The sequence below is a fragment of the Chrysemys picta genome, chromosome 1 (genome assembly GCF_011386835.1).
Source record: "Chrysemys picta bellii isolate R12L10 chromosome 1, ASM1138683v2, whole genome shotgun sequence".
NCBI classification, from domain to species: domain Eukaryota; kingdom Metazoa; phylum Chordata; order Testudines; family Emydidae; genus Chrysemys; species Chrysemys picta.
Window position 1 is genome coordinate 79251761 of NC_088791.1, and position 19739 is coordinate 79271499.

A 19739-nucleotide genomic window follows, 5' to 3' on the forward strand; every position below is an offset into this window, starting at 1 on the left:
GAGAGTCATATTATATCAGCATTAATTTTATAGGGAATAACTAAGTTCCGAAATAAATTACTGACAAATTAATATATTACATATTAAATATATATCTCTTCAAGCAAAAATCTATTTACAAGCAGTTACATTTTGATAAGTAAACCTATCTATCAAAAAAAGCACAAATGGTAGGTATCTAATACAGCAACACACCAAAAAGCTCTAAGTGCATTTCTAGGATGTAATTGACAAATTATTTAATTACATCTCTTTATACCTCAGCAAACTTAGTTTCCAGTTCAAAGTTACGTTCTTCCACTTGCTTTAAAGTGTTCCTTAAGTGTTCATACATTCGATGCGAGTGTTCAGCTCTCTGTCTTTCATTTAGTTCCTTCATTTCCAGCACAGTGATTTTCTTAGAAATAGAAACAATCTCACTGTTGGTAATTGCTTTTGTGGCCTTGTCCATGGCATTGTCACCCCCTACGTTCAATAATATTTTAATTAGGCTTAACAAGGTTTTCAAATTAGAAAAACAAAAATACAACTTCTTAACATAGCACAAGTACTTTTGATTTACCTCTGTAAGGAACCAGAACACCTAAACAGTTTCTGGAATTGGAAGAGCTAGGCATTTAACTAGTCTTCCCTCATCACACATCAGAAATCTAAAAAAATCTTATCAATTTTTAAGAAAACATTAGCTATGTAAGAAGATCCCAGGATTATCATGCTGTCTGTGTGTCACTCTGAAGTCTATAATATTTGTTGAGTCAGTGTAAAATGATGGAAAGAGCTACAAGCATGGTTGAGAGCTTTTTGTGTTTAGACTAGAACGTAAGAATCTAAAAATAGCCATACTGGGTCAGACCAATGGTCCATTTAGCCCAGTATCCTGTCTTCCAACAGTTGCCAATGCCAGGTGCCTCAGAGGGAATTAATAGAACAGGGTAATTATTGAGAGATCCATCCAGTCCCAACTTCTGTTAGTCAGAGGCTAGGGACACCCAGAGCACAGGATTACATCCCTAACCATCTTGGCTAATAGTCATTGATGGACCAATCCTTCAGGAACTTTTCTAAGGCCTGGTCTACAAGGGGGTGCGGGGTGGGGTGGGGATCGATCTAAGATATGCAACTTCAGCTACAAGAATAGTGTAGCTGAAGTCGACATATCTTAGATCAATTTAGAATCACTTACTTCGCGTCCTCGTGGCGCGGGATCGACAGCCGCCGCTCCCCCATCAACTCTGCTTCCGCCTCTCGCCATGGTGGAGTTCCGGAGTTGACGGCAGAGCGATCAGGGATCGATTTATCGTGTCTAGTGTAGACACAATAAATCGATCCCCGATAGATCGATCACTACCCGCCGATCTGACGTACCCAAATTATACTTTTGGCCTTCACAACATCCCCTGGCAACGAGTTCTATATGTTGACTGGGTGTTGTGTGAAGAAGTACTTCCTTTTGTTTATTTTAAAGCTGCTGTCTATTAATTTTGTTGGGTAACCCCTGGTTCTTGTATTATGTGAAGGTGTAAATGACACTTCCTTATTTACTTTCTCCACACCATTCATGATTTTATAGACCTCTATCATATCCCCTGTTAGTCACCTCTTTTCCAAGATGACCAGTCCCAGTCTTTTTAATCTCTCCTCATATGGAACCTGTTCCATACCCTCAGTCATTTTGTTGCCCTTCTCTGTACCTTTTCCAATTCTAATATATCTTTTTTTAGATAGGGCGACGAGAACTGCACGCAGTATTCAAGGTGTAGGCGTATCACAGGTTCAATCATCACTGGGATTTGCTGTCTGTTACTGTCCAATTTTTAAGTTCCCAGCCATTTTCAGCATTTTTATACATTAAGAATTACATCCATATGACAGCATGGAATTTCATTTAGTAATTAATATAACAGGCACAACAGCAACCATCATCATTAAGACTGCATAACCATTTTCAATGTAACCTCTCATTTTTAGACACTCAGCTAGCAAATAACTGGCAGAAAATGAATAAAACACTAAGTGAACAAACAAGTGTAGAAGAGATGACTACATAAGAGAGAAATCGGGGAAGTAAGTTAGACCCACACAATGCTGCAGTTATTGAGAACATTAAAGTAGTATGTTGAAGTTTATAAATCCAGGCAGAGGAAACCACTGTCCTGCAAACCACTTGTCTACTTACTTGACTGATGTTCCAACAGGACCCAGGGCCTCTGAATCAGATTCAACTGAGGTCACCTAAAAAGTCCCACTCTTTAATCCCAACCTTTAGCCCACTTGAAGGGAGGGTGACTGAAAGCTGTTGGCACCACTGGGGGCTAGCAATTCCCCTGTGAGAGAACCAGGTGGTTCAGCAGCTGCTGGGTCAGAACGTATCTGCCCTGCGAGTGTACTGTCAAAGAGGAAGAAGAGCCAGAACTGGCCACCTCACCAAGTCCACCTGCCATCAAGGCAGTGAAAAAGCATTGTTAAAATTTTTTTCTGGATTTCAAGCTTTAACAAAATAATAATATAGCTAACCTTACTAAATAATAAAAGTCTATTCTATTTGGAAAATACCAATCAAGAAGTTCTCTAAAAGACTAAAATAATCCTAAACTTGAGTAAGGTTTATGCACTAAAATTTTCTTAACCTCTGAATGAAGAGGAAATGAGGGAAATACATTATAATTTAATCTAAAGTTTCCTAAAGATATTTTGTTTTCAATTTTTATATAAAAATTAGTTTTTCAAAGGAAATACTGTATGTTCTTTACTCATATGAAATAGCTTTTTTACTTGCCCAACTTAGTTGTTTGGTCCCAAGCTTGTTCTACAGTGTGAAGTTTTTCTTTTGTGATCTCAAGTTCTTTATTTAATGAATTTATCTGTTCCTTCAAGGATGCATTCTCACTCTGTATGGCAGAGACAACGTAATAGAGCAATACAACAGTAATGTGGTGGATGGTTAAAAATATTATGGCTTGGCATAACTTATTAACCCATAATAGAACAGCCTATGGTATCCAGTTCTTATACAATAATCAAAATGTTTGTCTTTGGCCTGTGTATGTTGTATGCTTCTATTTACCATGCATTCTTATCAACAAAATATTAAACTCAAAGAGTTTTTTTGTTATAGAAGACTAGGTACACGATGCCCAAGACTTAAAAAACAAAACCCTTTATTGGTATTTCAAAATGTTCCCTCTCCCCCAGACCAAATGATGGCTGAAACTAATACTTTAAACCAGTACAACAAATAAGATCTTTATGTTGCTTTAAATGTTCATGATTAATTCCAAAAGAAACAAAAAGGAGGAAAGGATTGCCAACTGTTTTGTTTTAAAATACTCTTATTTTAATTGGCTTAGTTTGCAAACACATTTCATACAATTTGTTCATGCTGAGAAGTGCTTCTTAGTTTTGGACCTTTCAGATTACTGGGATAAGCAAAAGAAGTAAACTTTTCTCTCAGTAAAAAAAAAAAAAAACCCACACATCTTAGGGAAACACTCATTCTGCAGTTACCAATTATACATCCAACAGCCTGAAAACAATGTCTGGAGTAACTGGCTACTGTGAGCTAAATTGTCATTACCCTCAGAAAAATCTCTGGACAGGGTTGTTACAAAGTTTTACCTTATGAGGTTCTCCTTGAACTAGCCCCTCTGGTTGGATTAAATGGAAGGAGAGGGCATGGATTTTTGAAGAGAGCCCCCACTTCAGTATGGAGAAAAAAGTTTGCAGGAATAGTTGCAGTTTCATTGGTCTCTATATCACACTGTGACCATATTTTCTAAATCAAAACGTAGGTCATTTTTGTTTTGACATTTTTACAGCGTTATCTTTTTGAATAGTTATTTCACAAAAGTACATTTGAAAAATACATATGCTGGTATCACTACTGCCAGCTTCTGACTCAGGCATGTGTTGTTCTTGTTTCATGGAGCAGGAGATGGTTTCCAATAACTCAGTGTTTGAATTTATCATGAAACATTGGATAAAAGTCATTAACATTCCTTTGGAAAAAAGCATAGCTTTGGTTGCCTGGTAAAATGAAAAAAACAGGACATTTCAGGTAAAAACCAACAGAGGGTCCTGTGGCACCTTTAAGACTAACTTTAGTCTTAAAGATGCCACAGGACCCTCTGTTGCTTTTTACAGATTCAGACTAACACGACTACCCCTCTGATACTTGACATTTCAGGTGTTTTTCAAAAAAAGTTTGTGGGACACCAGGAGCTTCATATGAAAAACTGGGACTCTTTACCAACAACACTGATAGTGGCTGGGTTCCCTTTGATTGCTCAATAACAATTACGGAAAGGAAAGCTTTACAATTTGGTGCTTTCCTGCCTAGACTTTGCCCTGAGTCCCTGAACTAACTTACTCACTCACTGTCTCTGTCAGGTCTTTCTAAAATTGCTTATCACTTTGGTGCTTAAGTGAAATATGACAGCTCTTTTCCTTCACTCCCTCCAGCTCATATACTTTTCTCATAGCCACAGTTTATCATTTTTAATACTCTCAAACATATCATATAAAAATGTATAACTAAATTCCTTCTAATTTTTAAAGGTTTAATGCTGAGAATCACTTCTTACAGTTTATGAAGTTTAAATTGTACTTAAAATTAAAACTGTTAGCTGAAATCAGCACTTCTGAGCTTGAACAGTGACACAGGCTGAAACAGAGCGGGAGCCTCAATGTCAGATATTGTAAACGTGTTTTGTTCTTTGATACCAATTTGAATACTGAGAAAAGTTGTATTACATATTTCCATGTATATGAATCTCTTACTGTGAGGAGCTCCAGCAATGTGACTTCCATAGGAGTGAGGTAAAGGAAGAGGGTATGGTGTTACAGCAGCTACAGTGCTCTCCTCTTCTTAGGGCTGGTCTACACTGGCAACTTACACAAGCATAGCTATATCTCTCAGGAGTGTGAAAAATCCACACCTCTGAGTGACATAGCTATGCTGACCTAAGCCCCGGTGTAGACTGTGTTAGATTGAAGGAAGAATTCTGGGGAAGTGGATTTACTACAGCAACAGGAAAACCCCTCCCATTGCTGTAGTGAGTGTCTACACTGAAGCGCTACAGAGGTGCAGCTGCAGACATACTCTTAGTGGACCCAAGGGGGACAATCTGGCCCTATATATTTATATCTTTCTTCAACATAACAAAATGTGGTTATTTCCATAACGGTCAAGAGAGTATCAAATAACATTACCTCCATGTGCTCCAAGTTAGTTGTTCTCTGGACAAGCAAGTTATCTTTTTGTAGCATATCCCTGTATTTAGCAGTTAACTCATTATACTGCTTATTAGCCAGTTCTAGCTCAGACAGAGGCACACTGTCATCCAAACCTTTTTGCAGAGCTGCAATCTTAAAGCTTGCCATTTCCTATGAAAATAATGATATTATATTGGTTTACTGTATACCCGAAGCTTTTAAATTGCTACCATTAGCCTAAAACATATACACACACAGCTAAAGCAATGCTTGCTTCTTTTCCAAATACATCCAATACTAATATAGTTTTGTAAGGACAATTATTTCACTATTACTTTTAGAACCTGGTCTGCCCCCACCCTTTTTTTCTATTTAAGAGATAAATTTCAAAATAGTTCAGTAACAATTTATTGTAATGAAAGAGAACAGAAAATCTGTCTCACAGGGAACAGAGCATTTTGAGACATAAATTAAATATGGGACTATAACAATATCAGTTATGCCATTGCAAATCTAGCAGTTTGCCTAGGATGCTGAACACTATGCATAAAAAGTACAGGGGCTATGCTGTATTTGGCCCTTTTTAGAATCCCAGCCTTGATTCTTAATTTTATAGCTGAAATCAGCACTTCTGATGTGGGTGTAACATATCAATACCCAGTGCTGTGTTTACTTTTCTCATAGCCACATGATTGCTTATTGCTGGTTCAGTTGCATTTGTCACCTCCAGTTTATCATTTTTGGTACTCACAAACATATATTTAAAGATTTAATGCTGAGACTCACTTCTTACAGTTTATGAAATTTAAATTGTACTTAAAATTAAAATAGTTAGCTGAAATCAGCACTTCTGAGCCTGAACAGTGACACAGGCTGAAACAGAGCGGGAGATTCAGTGTCAGATATTGTAAACCTGTTTTGTTCTTTGATACCAATTTGAATACTGAGAAAAGTTGTATTACATATTGTCATGTATACACATTAACATGCTATTTACATGTTAAAATATTCAACGTCTAAATAGCAAAGTTCTTCTGACTGGTCAACCAGTATTATGGCAAGGTGTAATCTGTTTAATAATCTCTGATATTGTGTTTCTATTCTTCCAAAATCACAATCGTGTCTTTTTTTCCAATCAAACTAGCAGTAGGAGACTCCAAAATGCCAATTTTAACTTAAATAAATAAATGGAATTCACAAATGTTTCCAATTCAGTGTTCACCTTTCAGAATGTCGTACAATGCAAAATGAATGAAGTTTTAAGACAAAAGGTATACCATACAAGCCATACCTTGAATCGCTGCAAGTGTCCAATCTTTTCTCCAACTGCAGTCTCCATTGATGTTAGTTCAGCCTTTTGTTTCTCATTTTCTTTTCTAAGATGCCGTTCCATTTCAAGTAAAGTTGTATATTGTCTTGTCAGTGACCGTTCGTTCACTCGCAAGACGGTCATTTTTCTACTGTTTTCTGCAAGTAGTTTTTTGGTTTCATCCGTACCCAGCTGAAGTGCATCCAGTAAATTCTATAAAAATCAATAAAATATTATTACTGTTGTGCTGAAAACTTTTATAACTTCTGGAAATACATGCCAGTAAAATAAACTAATCAGAGCTCCGTTCTGCTCAAACTCTCGTTGTTGAAATATTTTTTGCTACTTAATTCTACTAGCAAAAAACATTCTACATTTGGATAATTAATTGACAGGAATTTTGTATAAGGCAGGCATTTTCTAAGGTTAGAAGGACATGGATATTTCTCAACTCATGTCTCGTCATCAAAGGCTGGGTAGGAGAATTATTTTTTCTCTACCCCCTCATTTACAAAACCTGTCAAAGGGTCTATGATGTGGCTTTTACTTTCTGAATCAAAACATTTTTCTCTGTTTGATTGATTTCTAAATCAAAGAAATTTCCCAGTGACACTTGCCTCTGTAGAAACTCTTTTACAAGGAATTTTCCAGTTTGAGAGGTCAATAATACTAGCGCTGCATGGGGACTGGAATTTCCCATTCATGGAAAATTTCACATTTCTCAAAAAATAAAGGAGTCAGTGCTCCGGAAGCCCTGAGAATCCTGGCTCCATGACAACTCACATGGCGGGCTGCTGAGGAGACAGAAGCCTGGGATCTGGAGGAGCTTTGGAAGTGGGGCTGTCATGGTTCCCAGTCTCCTGACTCCCTGTCAGCCGGAAGACTGGAAACTCTGGGAACCCCAACTCTACCGCCCTCCAGGTAGGAAATACCCACACACGGTACTGGGGGGGGGGGGGGGAGAGGAGTGTTCCCCCAAAGATTAATCTAGCACTAAAAACTATGAAAACACTTCAACTATTAACTGTACAAGATACTAAAAACTATTTACAAAGCTACATATTATTTTAAAAGGATCAAGCTGAAGCTAGGGACACCGAGAGGTTCCGACCCAGATGATGCAGCGGTGAGAAGGAACTGGAGAGGTGGTCAGTCTGCCCCTCCTTATATCCCCTTGGTTTAAGGCATGAGGTGAGACAGGGTGCATAGGCGGACCAATGGACACCACTTTCAAATTCTCCGGCTCCGGGTGCATGTGTAATCCACAATAGAATACAATAGGGACCATCACTTGAAGGAGAAAAGATGGTTACTCACCTTTGTAACTGTTGTTCTTCGAGATGTGTTGCTCATATCCATTCCAATTAGGTGTGCGCGCACCACGCGGACAATCGTCGGAAGATTTTTACCCTAGCAACACTCGGTGGGTTGGCTGAGGCGCCCCCTGGAGTGGCGCCTTTATGGAGCCGGATATATGCCCTGGCCGACCCAGCGCCCCCTCAGTTCCTTCTTGCCGGCTACTCCAACAGAGGGGAAGGAGGGCGGGTTTGGAATGGATATGAGCAACACATCTCGAAGAACAACAGTTACAAAGGTGCGTAACCGTCTTTTCTTCTTCGACTGCTTGCTCATATCAATTCCAATTAGGTGACTCCCAAGCCTTTCCTAGGCGGTGGGGTCAGAGTGAGATGTCGCGGAGTGAAGGACCACTGAACCAAATGCAGCATCACCCCTGGACTGCTGCACTATCGCATAGTGGACGGTGAAGGTATGCACTGATGATGCTGCCCTACATATTTCCTGAATGGGCACATGCGCCAGGAAAGCAGAGAATGAAGCCTGAGCCCACGTGGAGTGGGCGGTAAGGTGTGTAGATGCGACACCCGCCAAGTCATAGCACGCACGGATGCATGATGTGATCCAGGACGAGATGCACTGGGAGGAGACCGGAAGGTCCTTCATCCGGTCTGCCACAGCAACAAACAGCTGTGACGTTTTCCTGAAGGGTTTTGTTCGCTCGATGTAGAAGGCCAGGACCCTGCGAACGTCTAGGGAGTGCAGCTGTTGCTCCCGTCGAGAGGCATGCGGCCTCGGGTAGAAGACAGGGAGGAATATGTCCTGGTTGACATGGAAGGCAGACACCACCTTAGGGAGGAAGGCCGGGTGGGGTCGCAGCTGTACCTTGTCCTGTGGAACACCATATATGGTGGTTCCGATGTGAGTGCCCTGAGCTCAGACACGCGCCTCACCGAGGTGATAGCTACAAGAAAGGCTGTCTTCCAGGAAAGGTACAGGAGTAAGCAGGTGGCCATCGGCTCGAATGGGGCACCCATGAGTCTGGATAGGACCAGGTTAAGATCCCACATAGGGACTGGTTGTCAAATTCGTGGGAACAGGCACTCCAACCCCTTGAGAAACCTGCTGACCATGGGATTGGAGAAGACCAAGCGCCCATTTTCGCCCGGGTGGAAAGCCAAAATAGCTGCCAGGTGCACCCTGATGGAAGATACTGCCAAGCCCTGCTGCTTTAAGGACAGGAGGTAGTCCAAGATGATAGGTACTGATGCCTGTAGGGGGGGTCGTATGATTCCGGGCGCACCAGCAGGAAAAACGCTTCCACTTGGCTAAGAATGTGGACCTGGTAGAGGGCTTCCTGCTATCCAAAAGGATCTGCTGGACTGAGTGAGAACAGCACAGCTCAGACTGATTTAGCCATGCAGCATCCACGGTGTGAAGTGAAGAGACTGCAGGTTGGGATGACAGAGTCGACCGTGATCCTGAGTGATCAGGTCTGGCCACCGCAAGAGTGGAATCGGGGTGTCCACCGACAGCTCTAGGAGAGTGGTATACCAGGGCTGTCTGGGCCACGCCGGGGCGACCAGAATCAGACGGGCTCTGTCCCTGCGCAGCTTGATTAGGACCCTGTGGATTAGCAGGAATGGAGGAAAGGCATAGCACAGGTGATCCTTCCACTGAATTAGGAAGGCGGCCGACAGGGAACCCGGAGAGTGCCCTTGGAGAGAGCAGAACACCTGGCATTTCCGATTCTCGCGAGAGGCGAATAGGTCCATCAGGGGAAAGCCCCACTTCAGGATGACAGAGTGGATGACGTCCGGGTGAACCGACCACTCGTGAGCCTGGAATGATCTGCTGAGATGGTCCACTAAGGTGTTCTGGACCCCTGGGAGAAACGACGCCACCAGATGGATAGAGAGGGCTATGCAGAATTCCCAGACGAGTGGCCTCCTGACAGACGGGGGACGACCGGGCTCCCCCTTGCTTGTTGATGTAAAACATGGCTGTAGTGTTGTCTGTGAGGACTGCAACACAATGGCCTTGAATGCGCTCTCAGAATGCTTGACATGCCAGGCGCACTGCTCTGCGTTCCCGTATGTTGATGTGCAGGGATAACTCTCCTGCCAACCATAGCCCCTGTGTACAGAGGTTCCCGAGGTGGGCTCCCCATCCCAGGGATGATGCATCCGTGAGTAGGGACACGGAGGGCTGCAGGGTGTGAAATGGCACCCCTTCACACACTGATTTGGGGCCCAGCCACCAGCATAGAGAGGCTAATTCCCTTGACGGGATGGTAACCACTGTGCTCAAGCTGTCCCGACCTGAGCGGTATACTATTGATAGGCAGGCTTGGAGTGGATGTAGTCGCAGCCTGGCGTGCTGGTCACAAACGTGCAAGAGGCCATGTGTCCCAGGAGGCATAGGCATGTTTTCACGGTTGAGGTTGAGAAGCTTTGCAGGCTGGTGACGATGTTCACCAGGGATTGGAAGCGTGCTTCCAGCAGAACTGCCCGGGCTAGGCCTGAGTCTAACACTGCTCCTATGAATTCTATCCTCTGGGTTGGTACCAGAATGGATTTCGCGACATTGAGCAGGAGGCCCAGCCAATTGAACATGTTCATGGTGATCTGAACATGAGACTGCACCTGATCCCTGGAGCAACCTCGAATAAGCCAGTCGTCGAGATCTGGGAACACTTGGATCCGTTGTCAACAAAGGGAGGCAGCCACCACAGCCATGCATTTGGTAAACACCCTGGGGGCCGTGGATAGGCCGAAAGGAAGGACGGTGAAGTGAAAGTGCTGTTGATTGATCACAAAGCGTAGGAAGCGTCTGTGCGCTGGGTAGATTGCAATGTGGAAGTACGCATCTTCATGTCGAGGGCGGCGTACCAGTCTCCAGGATCTAAAAAAAGAAATAATGGTCCCTAGTGAGACCATGTGGAACTTCAACTTTACCATAAATTTGTTTAGTCCGCGTAGGTCCAGGATGGGCCGAAGCCCGCCCTTGGCCTTGGGGATTAGGAAGTAGTGGGAATAAAAGCCCTTGCCCCTTGACTCTCCTGGAACCTCCTCTATCGCTCCCAAAGCCAGGAGTGATTGGACCTCCTGTAGAAGGAGGTGCTCGTGAGAAGGATCCCTGAAGAGGGACGGGGCAGGAGGGGGGAGAGAGGGGGAAAGCAAATTGGAGGGAGTATCCCCTTTCCACCGTGTGTAGGACCCAACGGTCTGATGTTATGTAGGACCATGCACGGAGAAAATGGGAAAGACTATTTTGGAAAGGCAGGGAAGGATCCTGAATGGAGATTGGTGCTCCGTCCTTGGGCGCACCTTCAAAAGTTCTGCTTAGGCTCTGCCGATGGCTTGGGAGGGCCCTGGCCTTGGCTGGCTTGGTGTCCAGTTTGTTTTCTTTTATCACCTCGGCCGCGTCTTCTAAAGAAGTCCTGTCTCAGCTGAGCGGGAGGGTATGACCTCTGATGCTGTGGTCTGAAGGGCCTTCTCTACGTTACTGGAGTATGCATTCCCAAAGAGCACATGATAATTCTCGAGTCCTTCAGACTCTGCAGCCTTGAGTCTGTCTTCTCGGAGAATAGGCCCTGGCCATCAAAGGGCAGGTCCTGGAGGGTCTGCTGTAACTCTGGTGGTAAGCCAGAGACCTGTAGCCACGAGATGCGGCGCATGGCTGTGCCCGACGCCAGGGTCCTAGCTGCCGAGTCTGCCGCGTCCAGAGAGGCTTGTAGGGAGGTTCTGGCCACCTTTTCTTGCCCTCCTCTATTATAGCCCCAAATTCCTCTCTGGGCTCCTGCGGAACCAACTCCTTTAATTTCTCCATAGAGTGCCACAAATTATAGTCATATCGGCTCAGGAGTGCCTGCTGGTTGGCCACCCTGAGCTGCAAGCCTCCGGCCAAGTACACCTTGCGCCCAAACAAGTCTAGGCATCTAGTGTCCCTTGATTTAGGCGTTGGGGCCTGCTGACCATGCCACTCCTTCTCGTTGACCGAAGCCACGACAAGGGAGCACGGTTGGGGGTGCGTGTAGAGGTACTCATAGTCCTTCGAAGGGACAAAGTATTTCCTTTCCACCCATTTGGCCGTAGGTGGAATAGAGGCTAGCAATTGCCAGATTGTCTTGGCATTGGCCTGTATGGTTTGTATGATGGGAGGGCAACTCTGGACGGTGCCTCCGCGGGCAGAATGTCTACCACAGGGTCCTCTACCTCCACCACCTACTCTACCTGGAGGTTCATATTGCGCGCCACTCTGCGAAGAAGTTCCTGGTAGGCACGGAGGTCCATAGGAGGAGGGCCCGAAACCATAGATCCTGCCACTGCCTCATCAGGTGAGGAAGATACCCCCGAGACTAAGGGATCCTGCACGAGGTCCTCTTGTGGAGGATCTTGTTGCTCAAGGTCCATCACACTAGGAGCGTGGGCATGCATTGGTGCTGGAGCAGTCGCCTCAGAGCCTCCGGCGGGGGGGGGTGGGGGGGTGGGGGGGGGTGCGAGACAAAGTGGCCTCCAGTTCTCGGGTTCCGAAGAGGCAGAACAGGAAGCCCCCAAAGGAGCCCCCTGGGCCTGATGGTATGCCCATGGGGTCCAGAAGGACCACTGTTGGGGATTGTGGCCCAGGTCCTGGCCTTCTTCTAGCCACTGGCCTGTACCGCCCTCACCCTGGCCTGGGCGTGGTAGCCACCTTGTGAGCACGACGACGCAGAGGCGGAGCAAGATGGCCAAGGCGGTGCTGTATGCACCGGTGCCGAGTACCCCGGTGCTGTACGGTGCTGTGGTGCCAGGGACTGGTGCCGTGAGGCAGAACAGTACCGAGACGTCGATCGGTGCCTGCGGTCATATCGGTACTGGGGGCCTGATATGGATCTCGATGACGACCTCCGGTGAGATCGGCGTTGGGATTAGCTCTGAGTCGAGTGCCGCTCTGACAGGTACCGGGAGCGGTGCTGGGAGTCCGATCAGTACCAGCCATAATGCGATTCGAATCTCCGTGAGCCGGAGCGGCGTCATGAGTATGACCGGCGCCAAGAACGAGAGCGGTGCCGGGGCTGCGACCAACGCCGCGATGGGGAGATCGGGACCGGGACTGGTGTCATCCTTCTTCACTCGGCGACGGTGATCGCATGAGCGACGGCTTTTCCTTCGACAGCACCGTCTGTGCCGGAGGTGCTGCCAGTTGCAGAGGAGTCGGCTCTGTGAGAGCGATCAAGTCCCACGCCATTGAAAAGGTCTCTGGTGTGGAGGATAGTCTCAGCTCGACTGCAGTGTGCCCCGGGGAGCTTACGTGCACCGGACTCGACGGCCCTTGCAGGAGCCAATATTTGTCCTTTGCGCTCTGGTAATGGACATGGCTCCAACTGCAGTGCAGGAAGCGTCGGCGGCTGTCGCCCTGACAAACAAGAAGTGGCCGGCACCTGCTTGGGCTGCTTCTTCTTCTGTCTCAGAGACAGAGACCTGCGCCATGGTGGTGGAGGTGTTGGGGAGATCTGGCGCCGCCAGTCTTTGGTAGAGTCCGAACGCCGTGCCGGACTAGTCGGTGCCGCAGGGGCACTCCGCACCGAGGACGACGGTGCCAAGTCTCGGCACGCGGAGGAAGGGACCAGGCTAAGTGCTGCCTCCATAAGGAGCTGCTTCAGTCTAAAGTCCCACTCCTTCCTGGTCCTCGGCTTTAAGGCTTTGCAAATGCGGCACTTGTCTGCTTGGTGGGATTCCCCCAGACACCGTAGGCAAGAGTCATGGGGGTCTCCCATGGCATCGGCCTCTGGCAAGCCGAGCAGGGTTTGAAGCCCGGAGACCCAGGCATGGGTCTAGGTACTGGGATAGGGGAGAGGGGAGAAGACCCCGTTCCCCCCCACTAATTAAACTAACTCTAACTATACTAAGTAATTCACAACTATTAACAACTATAACCAACTATTAACAACTAATCAGAAACTATTAACAGGTACTAAAGTGAATGCTAGGGAGAGTGGAGATCAGCTAAACTGCGCTTCACAGTTCCAACGACCATCACGGGCGCCACTCCAGGGGGCACCTCAGCCGACCCACCGATTGTTGCTAGGGTAAAAATCTTCCAATGATCATGCACGCGGTGCGCGCACACCTAATTGGAATCGATATGAGCAAGCACTCGAAGAAGAACATTTTGTTTGAAAACTTCTAATCATTCTAGTCAAAATTTCATATGCATAAACAAGAATATTTTAAAATATATTAACATACCTCCTCTTTGGACAGATTTATGTGCTAGTGGCTCTGGAAATGAAAGATAGCTGGAAAAAGAGATTCTTAAAGAAACAAATAATTTTTGGATAGCACCATAAGTGTGTCAGGTGTTTAAATATATATTTAAAGATTTTTCCAAGAGAAAAATTCAAAATTTCCTAATTTCACTGCTGTGTATTCCAGAAATTCTAGAGACTCAGAGTGGGATACTATAATAATTTAGTTACGCTGTAGGTTCTTTTAAAGAATTTTTACCTTTTCTCTTTTATCTCCAAGAAAAAGACCTAAAATTCAGGCTTTTGCTTGTGCTGCAAAGGACAGAGGATTTTGTCTTTTGGGGTTTTTTTTATGACCCAAGTGAAAATGTTCAGAAAATGAATGTTCTAGCTTTTGATTATACATTTAGGTCATAGTTGCTTCAAAAAATAACTTAAAAAAAAATCTGTCAAGGATCTACAAAAATGATTGCAAGTGATACAGTGGGAGACAAGCAGTCTTCTGAATTTCATAGTCTGATACAGTGTTTATTTGTGCCAGGAACTGCCAGGGCTAAGCCACCCTAGGCTTGGCAGTTCATAGCCCCGGCACCTCTGGGCTTACCGCGTCAGTTATGAAAGTCAAAAATTGCTTGAGCCCCGGCACCTCTTTCACTACAAATTAAGCGCTGGTCTGATAGGGTTATTTCTTGCTCCTAATAAAATACACTGGGTCAAATACAACCATGATATAAGCAAATATGACATCACTAATTAAGCAGCAAGAACTTGCAGCCTCTTATGGGACTGAATTTGGTCTATTATTATACTATCCGTGCCAACAGTTTAAATACATTAAACGAATAAAACACAAAGTGCATAAATAAGATGAACATGTGAGTAATATTATAATGCAAGATAGTGTAGTTGTAAGTCATACCAGTAACTAATTTCTCTCTCCACTTGTACCAAGTTAACTTGGGAAATTTTTTTAATCCTGCATTAATAACTCTAAAATTGCAAAAATCAACACATTTTCAAGCAAAGTTAAACAATTAAAAAAAAAAAAACACACTGCTTACATTGTATTCCTTTATTTTCATAGCATCCTGTTCTTTTTGATCTTCTAGCTTCTTCTTTTCTTCTTTCATTTTTTCAGATTCTGTTTGCCAACTTTCTTTTTCACTAAAAATATATATAATTTTTTTTAAGTAAAAATAGTTCAATTTTTTCATTCAGAAATATGAAATATTGTAAAGATTTTTCAAAACTGTTTGTAAATCATGTTACCACTAGTAACTGAAATATGCTATTTTAACATTAACACATTTTTCAATTTTTTTTAAACACGTTTAGAAAACTCAAAATTAACTTCACTATTAAAAGTTGGAACTGTGTTTTATAGTCTGTGGTGAAGAATGCATACTTATCTAAATTTAAAAACATGTTATTAAGAGAAACATTCCATTAAACTTGAACACGTGAAGTATGAGATACTTCTCTCAGAAAGCCCAGATCTCCCTCTTGTGAAAAAGGAGATTCAAAAAGGATGCCAGCCTTCTTGCCAGACTGTTACCCTGTTATGATCAGGTAAAGGAATCCTGGTGTGTTTTCCTTCTGAAGTCTATTAGATCAGCAGATTTGAAAAGATATATGAAGTTGCTCCCAAAGATTGCAAGGCTTGTCTACATGGCCCTGCAGTGTGGACTGCCAGAGGGTGAACTGCAGTGCACACTACAATGTTGCTCTGTAAGCGTCCCATGTAGACCCTGCTAGAGTGAACTAAAAGGTACCAATTTCACATTAACACAATCCCATTTGAAAGGTACCTATTCACGCTAGCAGGATTCACATAGGGCAGTTATCGATTAACACTTTAGTGGGCGCTGCAACTCACTTTAGTGGGCCCTGTAGTCTGCACTGTGGGGCCAACCCCCCCTCATCAGTGAGGAAAGTGTGGCCTGTCGGGACTCAATAACTGAAGAGACTGACATAACCTTCGGGAGGTTCTCCCATACAAGTTTCAACTGGTTTGGGGAGATGAGGAGGCTCCTATAAGCAGTCCAGACTCTAAAATTTTTCCCTGGTCACAGTGAGGTTCTGTGGGCTAGGAGCAGTTGTGGGAGAGCCTCCTCTTCTTTGGCTCCCAAGTGGATCTCCTCGCAGACAAACTACATCTACATCTTAGCTTCCACCATAGTGGGGATAAGGGGCAAAGAGCAGAGAATAAATTTGACAGTGGTTCTATTTGAGATACAGAGGCCTGGAATCTTTGCTTCTTTAAGGGGGTGGCAAGATTCTGCTCACTGTTCCTTCAAAAAAGCTTTTACACATTGAATGATCTTGTCAATAATTTTGTGATGATATAGAGTTTCTTTGCAAGATGCCAATTTATCAACCGCAAAACATTTTGTGGAAATATCTTGGGTTCTGCAAACTTTCATTGAATCACAGTCATGATTCCTGGAAAGCTGCTGGGTAGCTCAGGCTTCCAGGATCTGCGGCAGCTGTGCCATACAGAGTGCCCAAAGGCTGAGGGCACCATGCCTTCTTGGGTCCACATATCCAGGGCAGCCCTGCCATACAAACTGGAAGCTCTGTAATAGTGGAGCTGCCTCAGAGTTATGGACCCTAGAAGGAAAGGGTTGTTGGCTCCACTATGCAGACTGCACCAGGACTGGAGACCCCAGACTTCTAGTATCTGCGGCTCCAGAGTCCCTGCCGTGGTCCTGGGAACCTTAAAGATTTGGGAGGATCATGAAGCAGGGCAGCCCTTGGGGCACTAGCTCAAACCAGGGCTCTCAGGAAACTTTGGAAGCTGTGGAGACCCAGCTTGAACCAGAGCTCTCGGGGCTTCTAGGCGGCCTGCTTCATGGCAGGTGACTCCCTTGACCACGAGAAACTCCCAAGGCTGCCTCCAATTCCTTCTGGGGATGTGGGGGAAGTTCAGGTAGTGCCTTGCAAGCAGCGGAGTCAGCTGCTCTGTTTAGTTTCAGGAAAATCTACATAAAATGGATACTTTTTTTCCTGAAACAAAAACTTATTTCCTTTTCATGAAAATTTAGAAATGTCCTGTTTTTGTTCCAAAATGGAATAAACACTTTCAAAATTTCAGAATTTTCAATGGAACAGAAATTCCAAGTTTTGACCAGCTGTACTTGAATGCATCAGGGAAGGTAGGAGCACTCAATCACTATTTTATTTGCCTGGCTGGAGGTAGAGAATCTAGTACATAGGCAGAAGGGGTGTGGCCAAACCTCAAGGCCCCATGCGTAAGACTATCTGCCTCTTGTACTTGCAGGAATAGAAGTGCTACCCAAATGTCACAGACTGACACAAAAACAGGATCCAGAAACTGCTAGTGAAGTTAGTCAACAAACATAAATCTCCAGAAAACAAAGGAAGCTCTTTTGTCTCAGAAGCTGCCCAAGTGAGCCTCCAGGCCTAATTCAATAGTGAAATATCAATCTGGGCAGCCCTCAGAACCTAGAATCCAAATTAGGACATGCTTGTATCTAAATAATTTCTGCCTTAACCCTCCGGTGGGAAAGATGCATTTTGTGGTAATCAGAAGCAGTCATCACTCAAAGAAGGAGAGGAATTGTCCTAGGAACTGGCATTACACGAAGGGCCAAAGACACCCCTGGAGCTGACATCTCCAATCTGCACTTGTGTTCCCTGGATCCATAGCAATGTTTCCTTTTCCTCCTTTGTAATAACACTGGATCCCTCAGCTCAAGATTCCATCTGAGCTCCAATTTTTCCTACTCTTATGTCTGAAAGCAGAGAAGAGTGGAAGTGAGGCTTCCACAAATGTCAGGTACAAATGAGTTCCCAGATGCAGATTCAAGAGAAGCTTGACAAGGTCGCAGTTTGCAGATTTCCCTGGTGCTAAAATGATCTCTGTCACTATGAAAATTGTACAGGCTAGTTCTTGCCACAAAGCAGGCAACAAAATGTGAGTGCGACTGCTTTTCTAAAAGGTTTTTGAAGCACAGCAGCACCAAGGGGAATATACAGAGGCCACCTAAAAGAAGAATGATTATTTCACACAAGTCTCCATGATGCTAACAGAAATAACAACTTGAATATAGTGGGGAAATTATTAATATTTTCTCCTATTTAAAATATTTAAAACACTTTGAAAGTTTAAGGTTTGAACAGCCCGACTATCTCAAAAGGAAGACCCCCAAAGGATTTGTACCTTTGATATTCCTTATATAGCAAGCCTTGTTGATGGCGAATTACTGCAAATTTTCGCTTATATTCTTCTACTGCTTCTTCTAATTTCTTAAGTAACTGTTCTTTATTTTCTAGTTCCTAATGATCATTTTCAAAATAAAAATTAATGATATAATTAACAATGTATGCTTCAAATCTGAAAATACTCATCAATGGTATTCTCTAGCATAGATCTTTGCGCCACTGAGATCAACATATTGAAGAAACAGAGCTTGTGTCTTTATGCTAAAACAACATATCAAAAACAGTCTAAATAAAAGTAATGTTTAAATATTTGTAAGTAATAAATTAAAAAATAATAAATAATTTTACAGCTCACAAACCAAAAAGAGTTGAGAATTACTTGACATTTTGGATTTGTCCACACAGACTACTAATGAAACTGCACACCTGGAAAGTGTTAAGCATTTCTCATACTGCCAAATGCATTCATACTTCATAACTATACAATGTACAAAATCTTTTCTGATACAAGCAAGCTGATCGGGGTGATGATAGGCACACATCTTATTAGTTATGTTTAGTGTACTTGTTTTTTAAGTTCCTATCCCCCATTTATGTTTCGTGTGCTTGTTTTTTAAGTTCCCATGCCCCCATTTATCACCATATCTTTCCCTTCATCCCAGCAATCAACAGTTTTAATTCAAGCATATTTAAGCCCTTCTTCTCAACATTCAGACCATTCCCTCCAAACAAATGAGCAACTAACTCACATGAGAAATAAAAGAAGTAAACATAAGATTACAAGGAGCTTTGGACAGAACAAGTGTGTGGCAGAAGAAGGAGAGAATTCAATGAGAATAGGTGCATGGATCTGCAGACCAGCATTCAGTTAAAAAACAACAACACAGATTTCTTTTAAACAACATAACTCTTACATATTAACTTTTGTGTATTTCTTGATAAATGCCCATTCTAGAAGAAGAAGAATTACAGATTTGTAAAAAGAATGCAAAGCTACAAAGGTTATAAAGGCTATAAACACTTTTTCATGGCAGAACATACAAATATTTTCAGTACTTATATATTTCTTCCAGCTAAATGTACTCTGTCAACTTTCTGGGGGGAAAATCTTCTAATATAATCTTGGTAAAACTACATTTATGGCATTCTGGTCATGAAGAAATTGACCCATAGCAAGCAAAGCAAGTGGCTTTCTTTATAAATTCACAGAAAAGACCAACTTCCTACTGGCCAAATTAGGAAGTTTATATCCTTCACCATTTATTTTATGCTTGAATATGGTCTCCTAACCTTCCGTACTATATAAAACAGGCATAGGAACTTAGATGAGAAGAACAATAGAATAGACATTTTTTGTCGATTGTCCTCTGGCTTTACAAACATTAGACTTTAGGTAAAAATGTAAAAACTGTCCACTCTCTTCCATACATATTTTTCTCCCAAGTGTATTGTATAAAAGTCTGTTTGTGATGCTGGGAATATATGGTTGTTTAATAAACTCTTTAACAT

General features: G+C 43.5%; 1 protein-coding gene across 5 annotated transcripts in view; it reads right to left on the minus strand.

Moving 5' to 3' along the window:
- Positions 1 to 19739, minus strand: part of CEP290 (centrosomal protein 290) — a 111819-nt gene that overhangs the window by 43346 nt on the left and 48734 nt on the right. For all 5 annotated transcript variants that reach the window (XM_005279116.4, XM_065560126.1, XM_065560112.1 and 2 more), the window contains 6 exons: positions 18229 to 18344; positions 15107 to 15209; positions 6503 to 6733; positions 5209 to 5382; positions 2777 to 2888; positions 260 to 465 (listed from right to left, as the gene is read on the minus strand). In XM_005279116.4, the coding sequence (XP_005279173.2) occupies positions 260 to 465; positions 2777 to 2888; positions 5209 to 5382; positions 6503 to 6733; positions 15107 to 15209; positions 18229 to 18344 (942 nt within the window). The remainder of the gene's footprint in view (positions 1 to 259; positions 466 to 2776; positions 2889 to 5208; positions 5383 to 6502; positions 6734 to 15106; positions 15210 to 18228; positions 18345 to 19739) is intronic.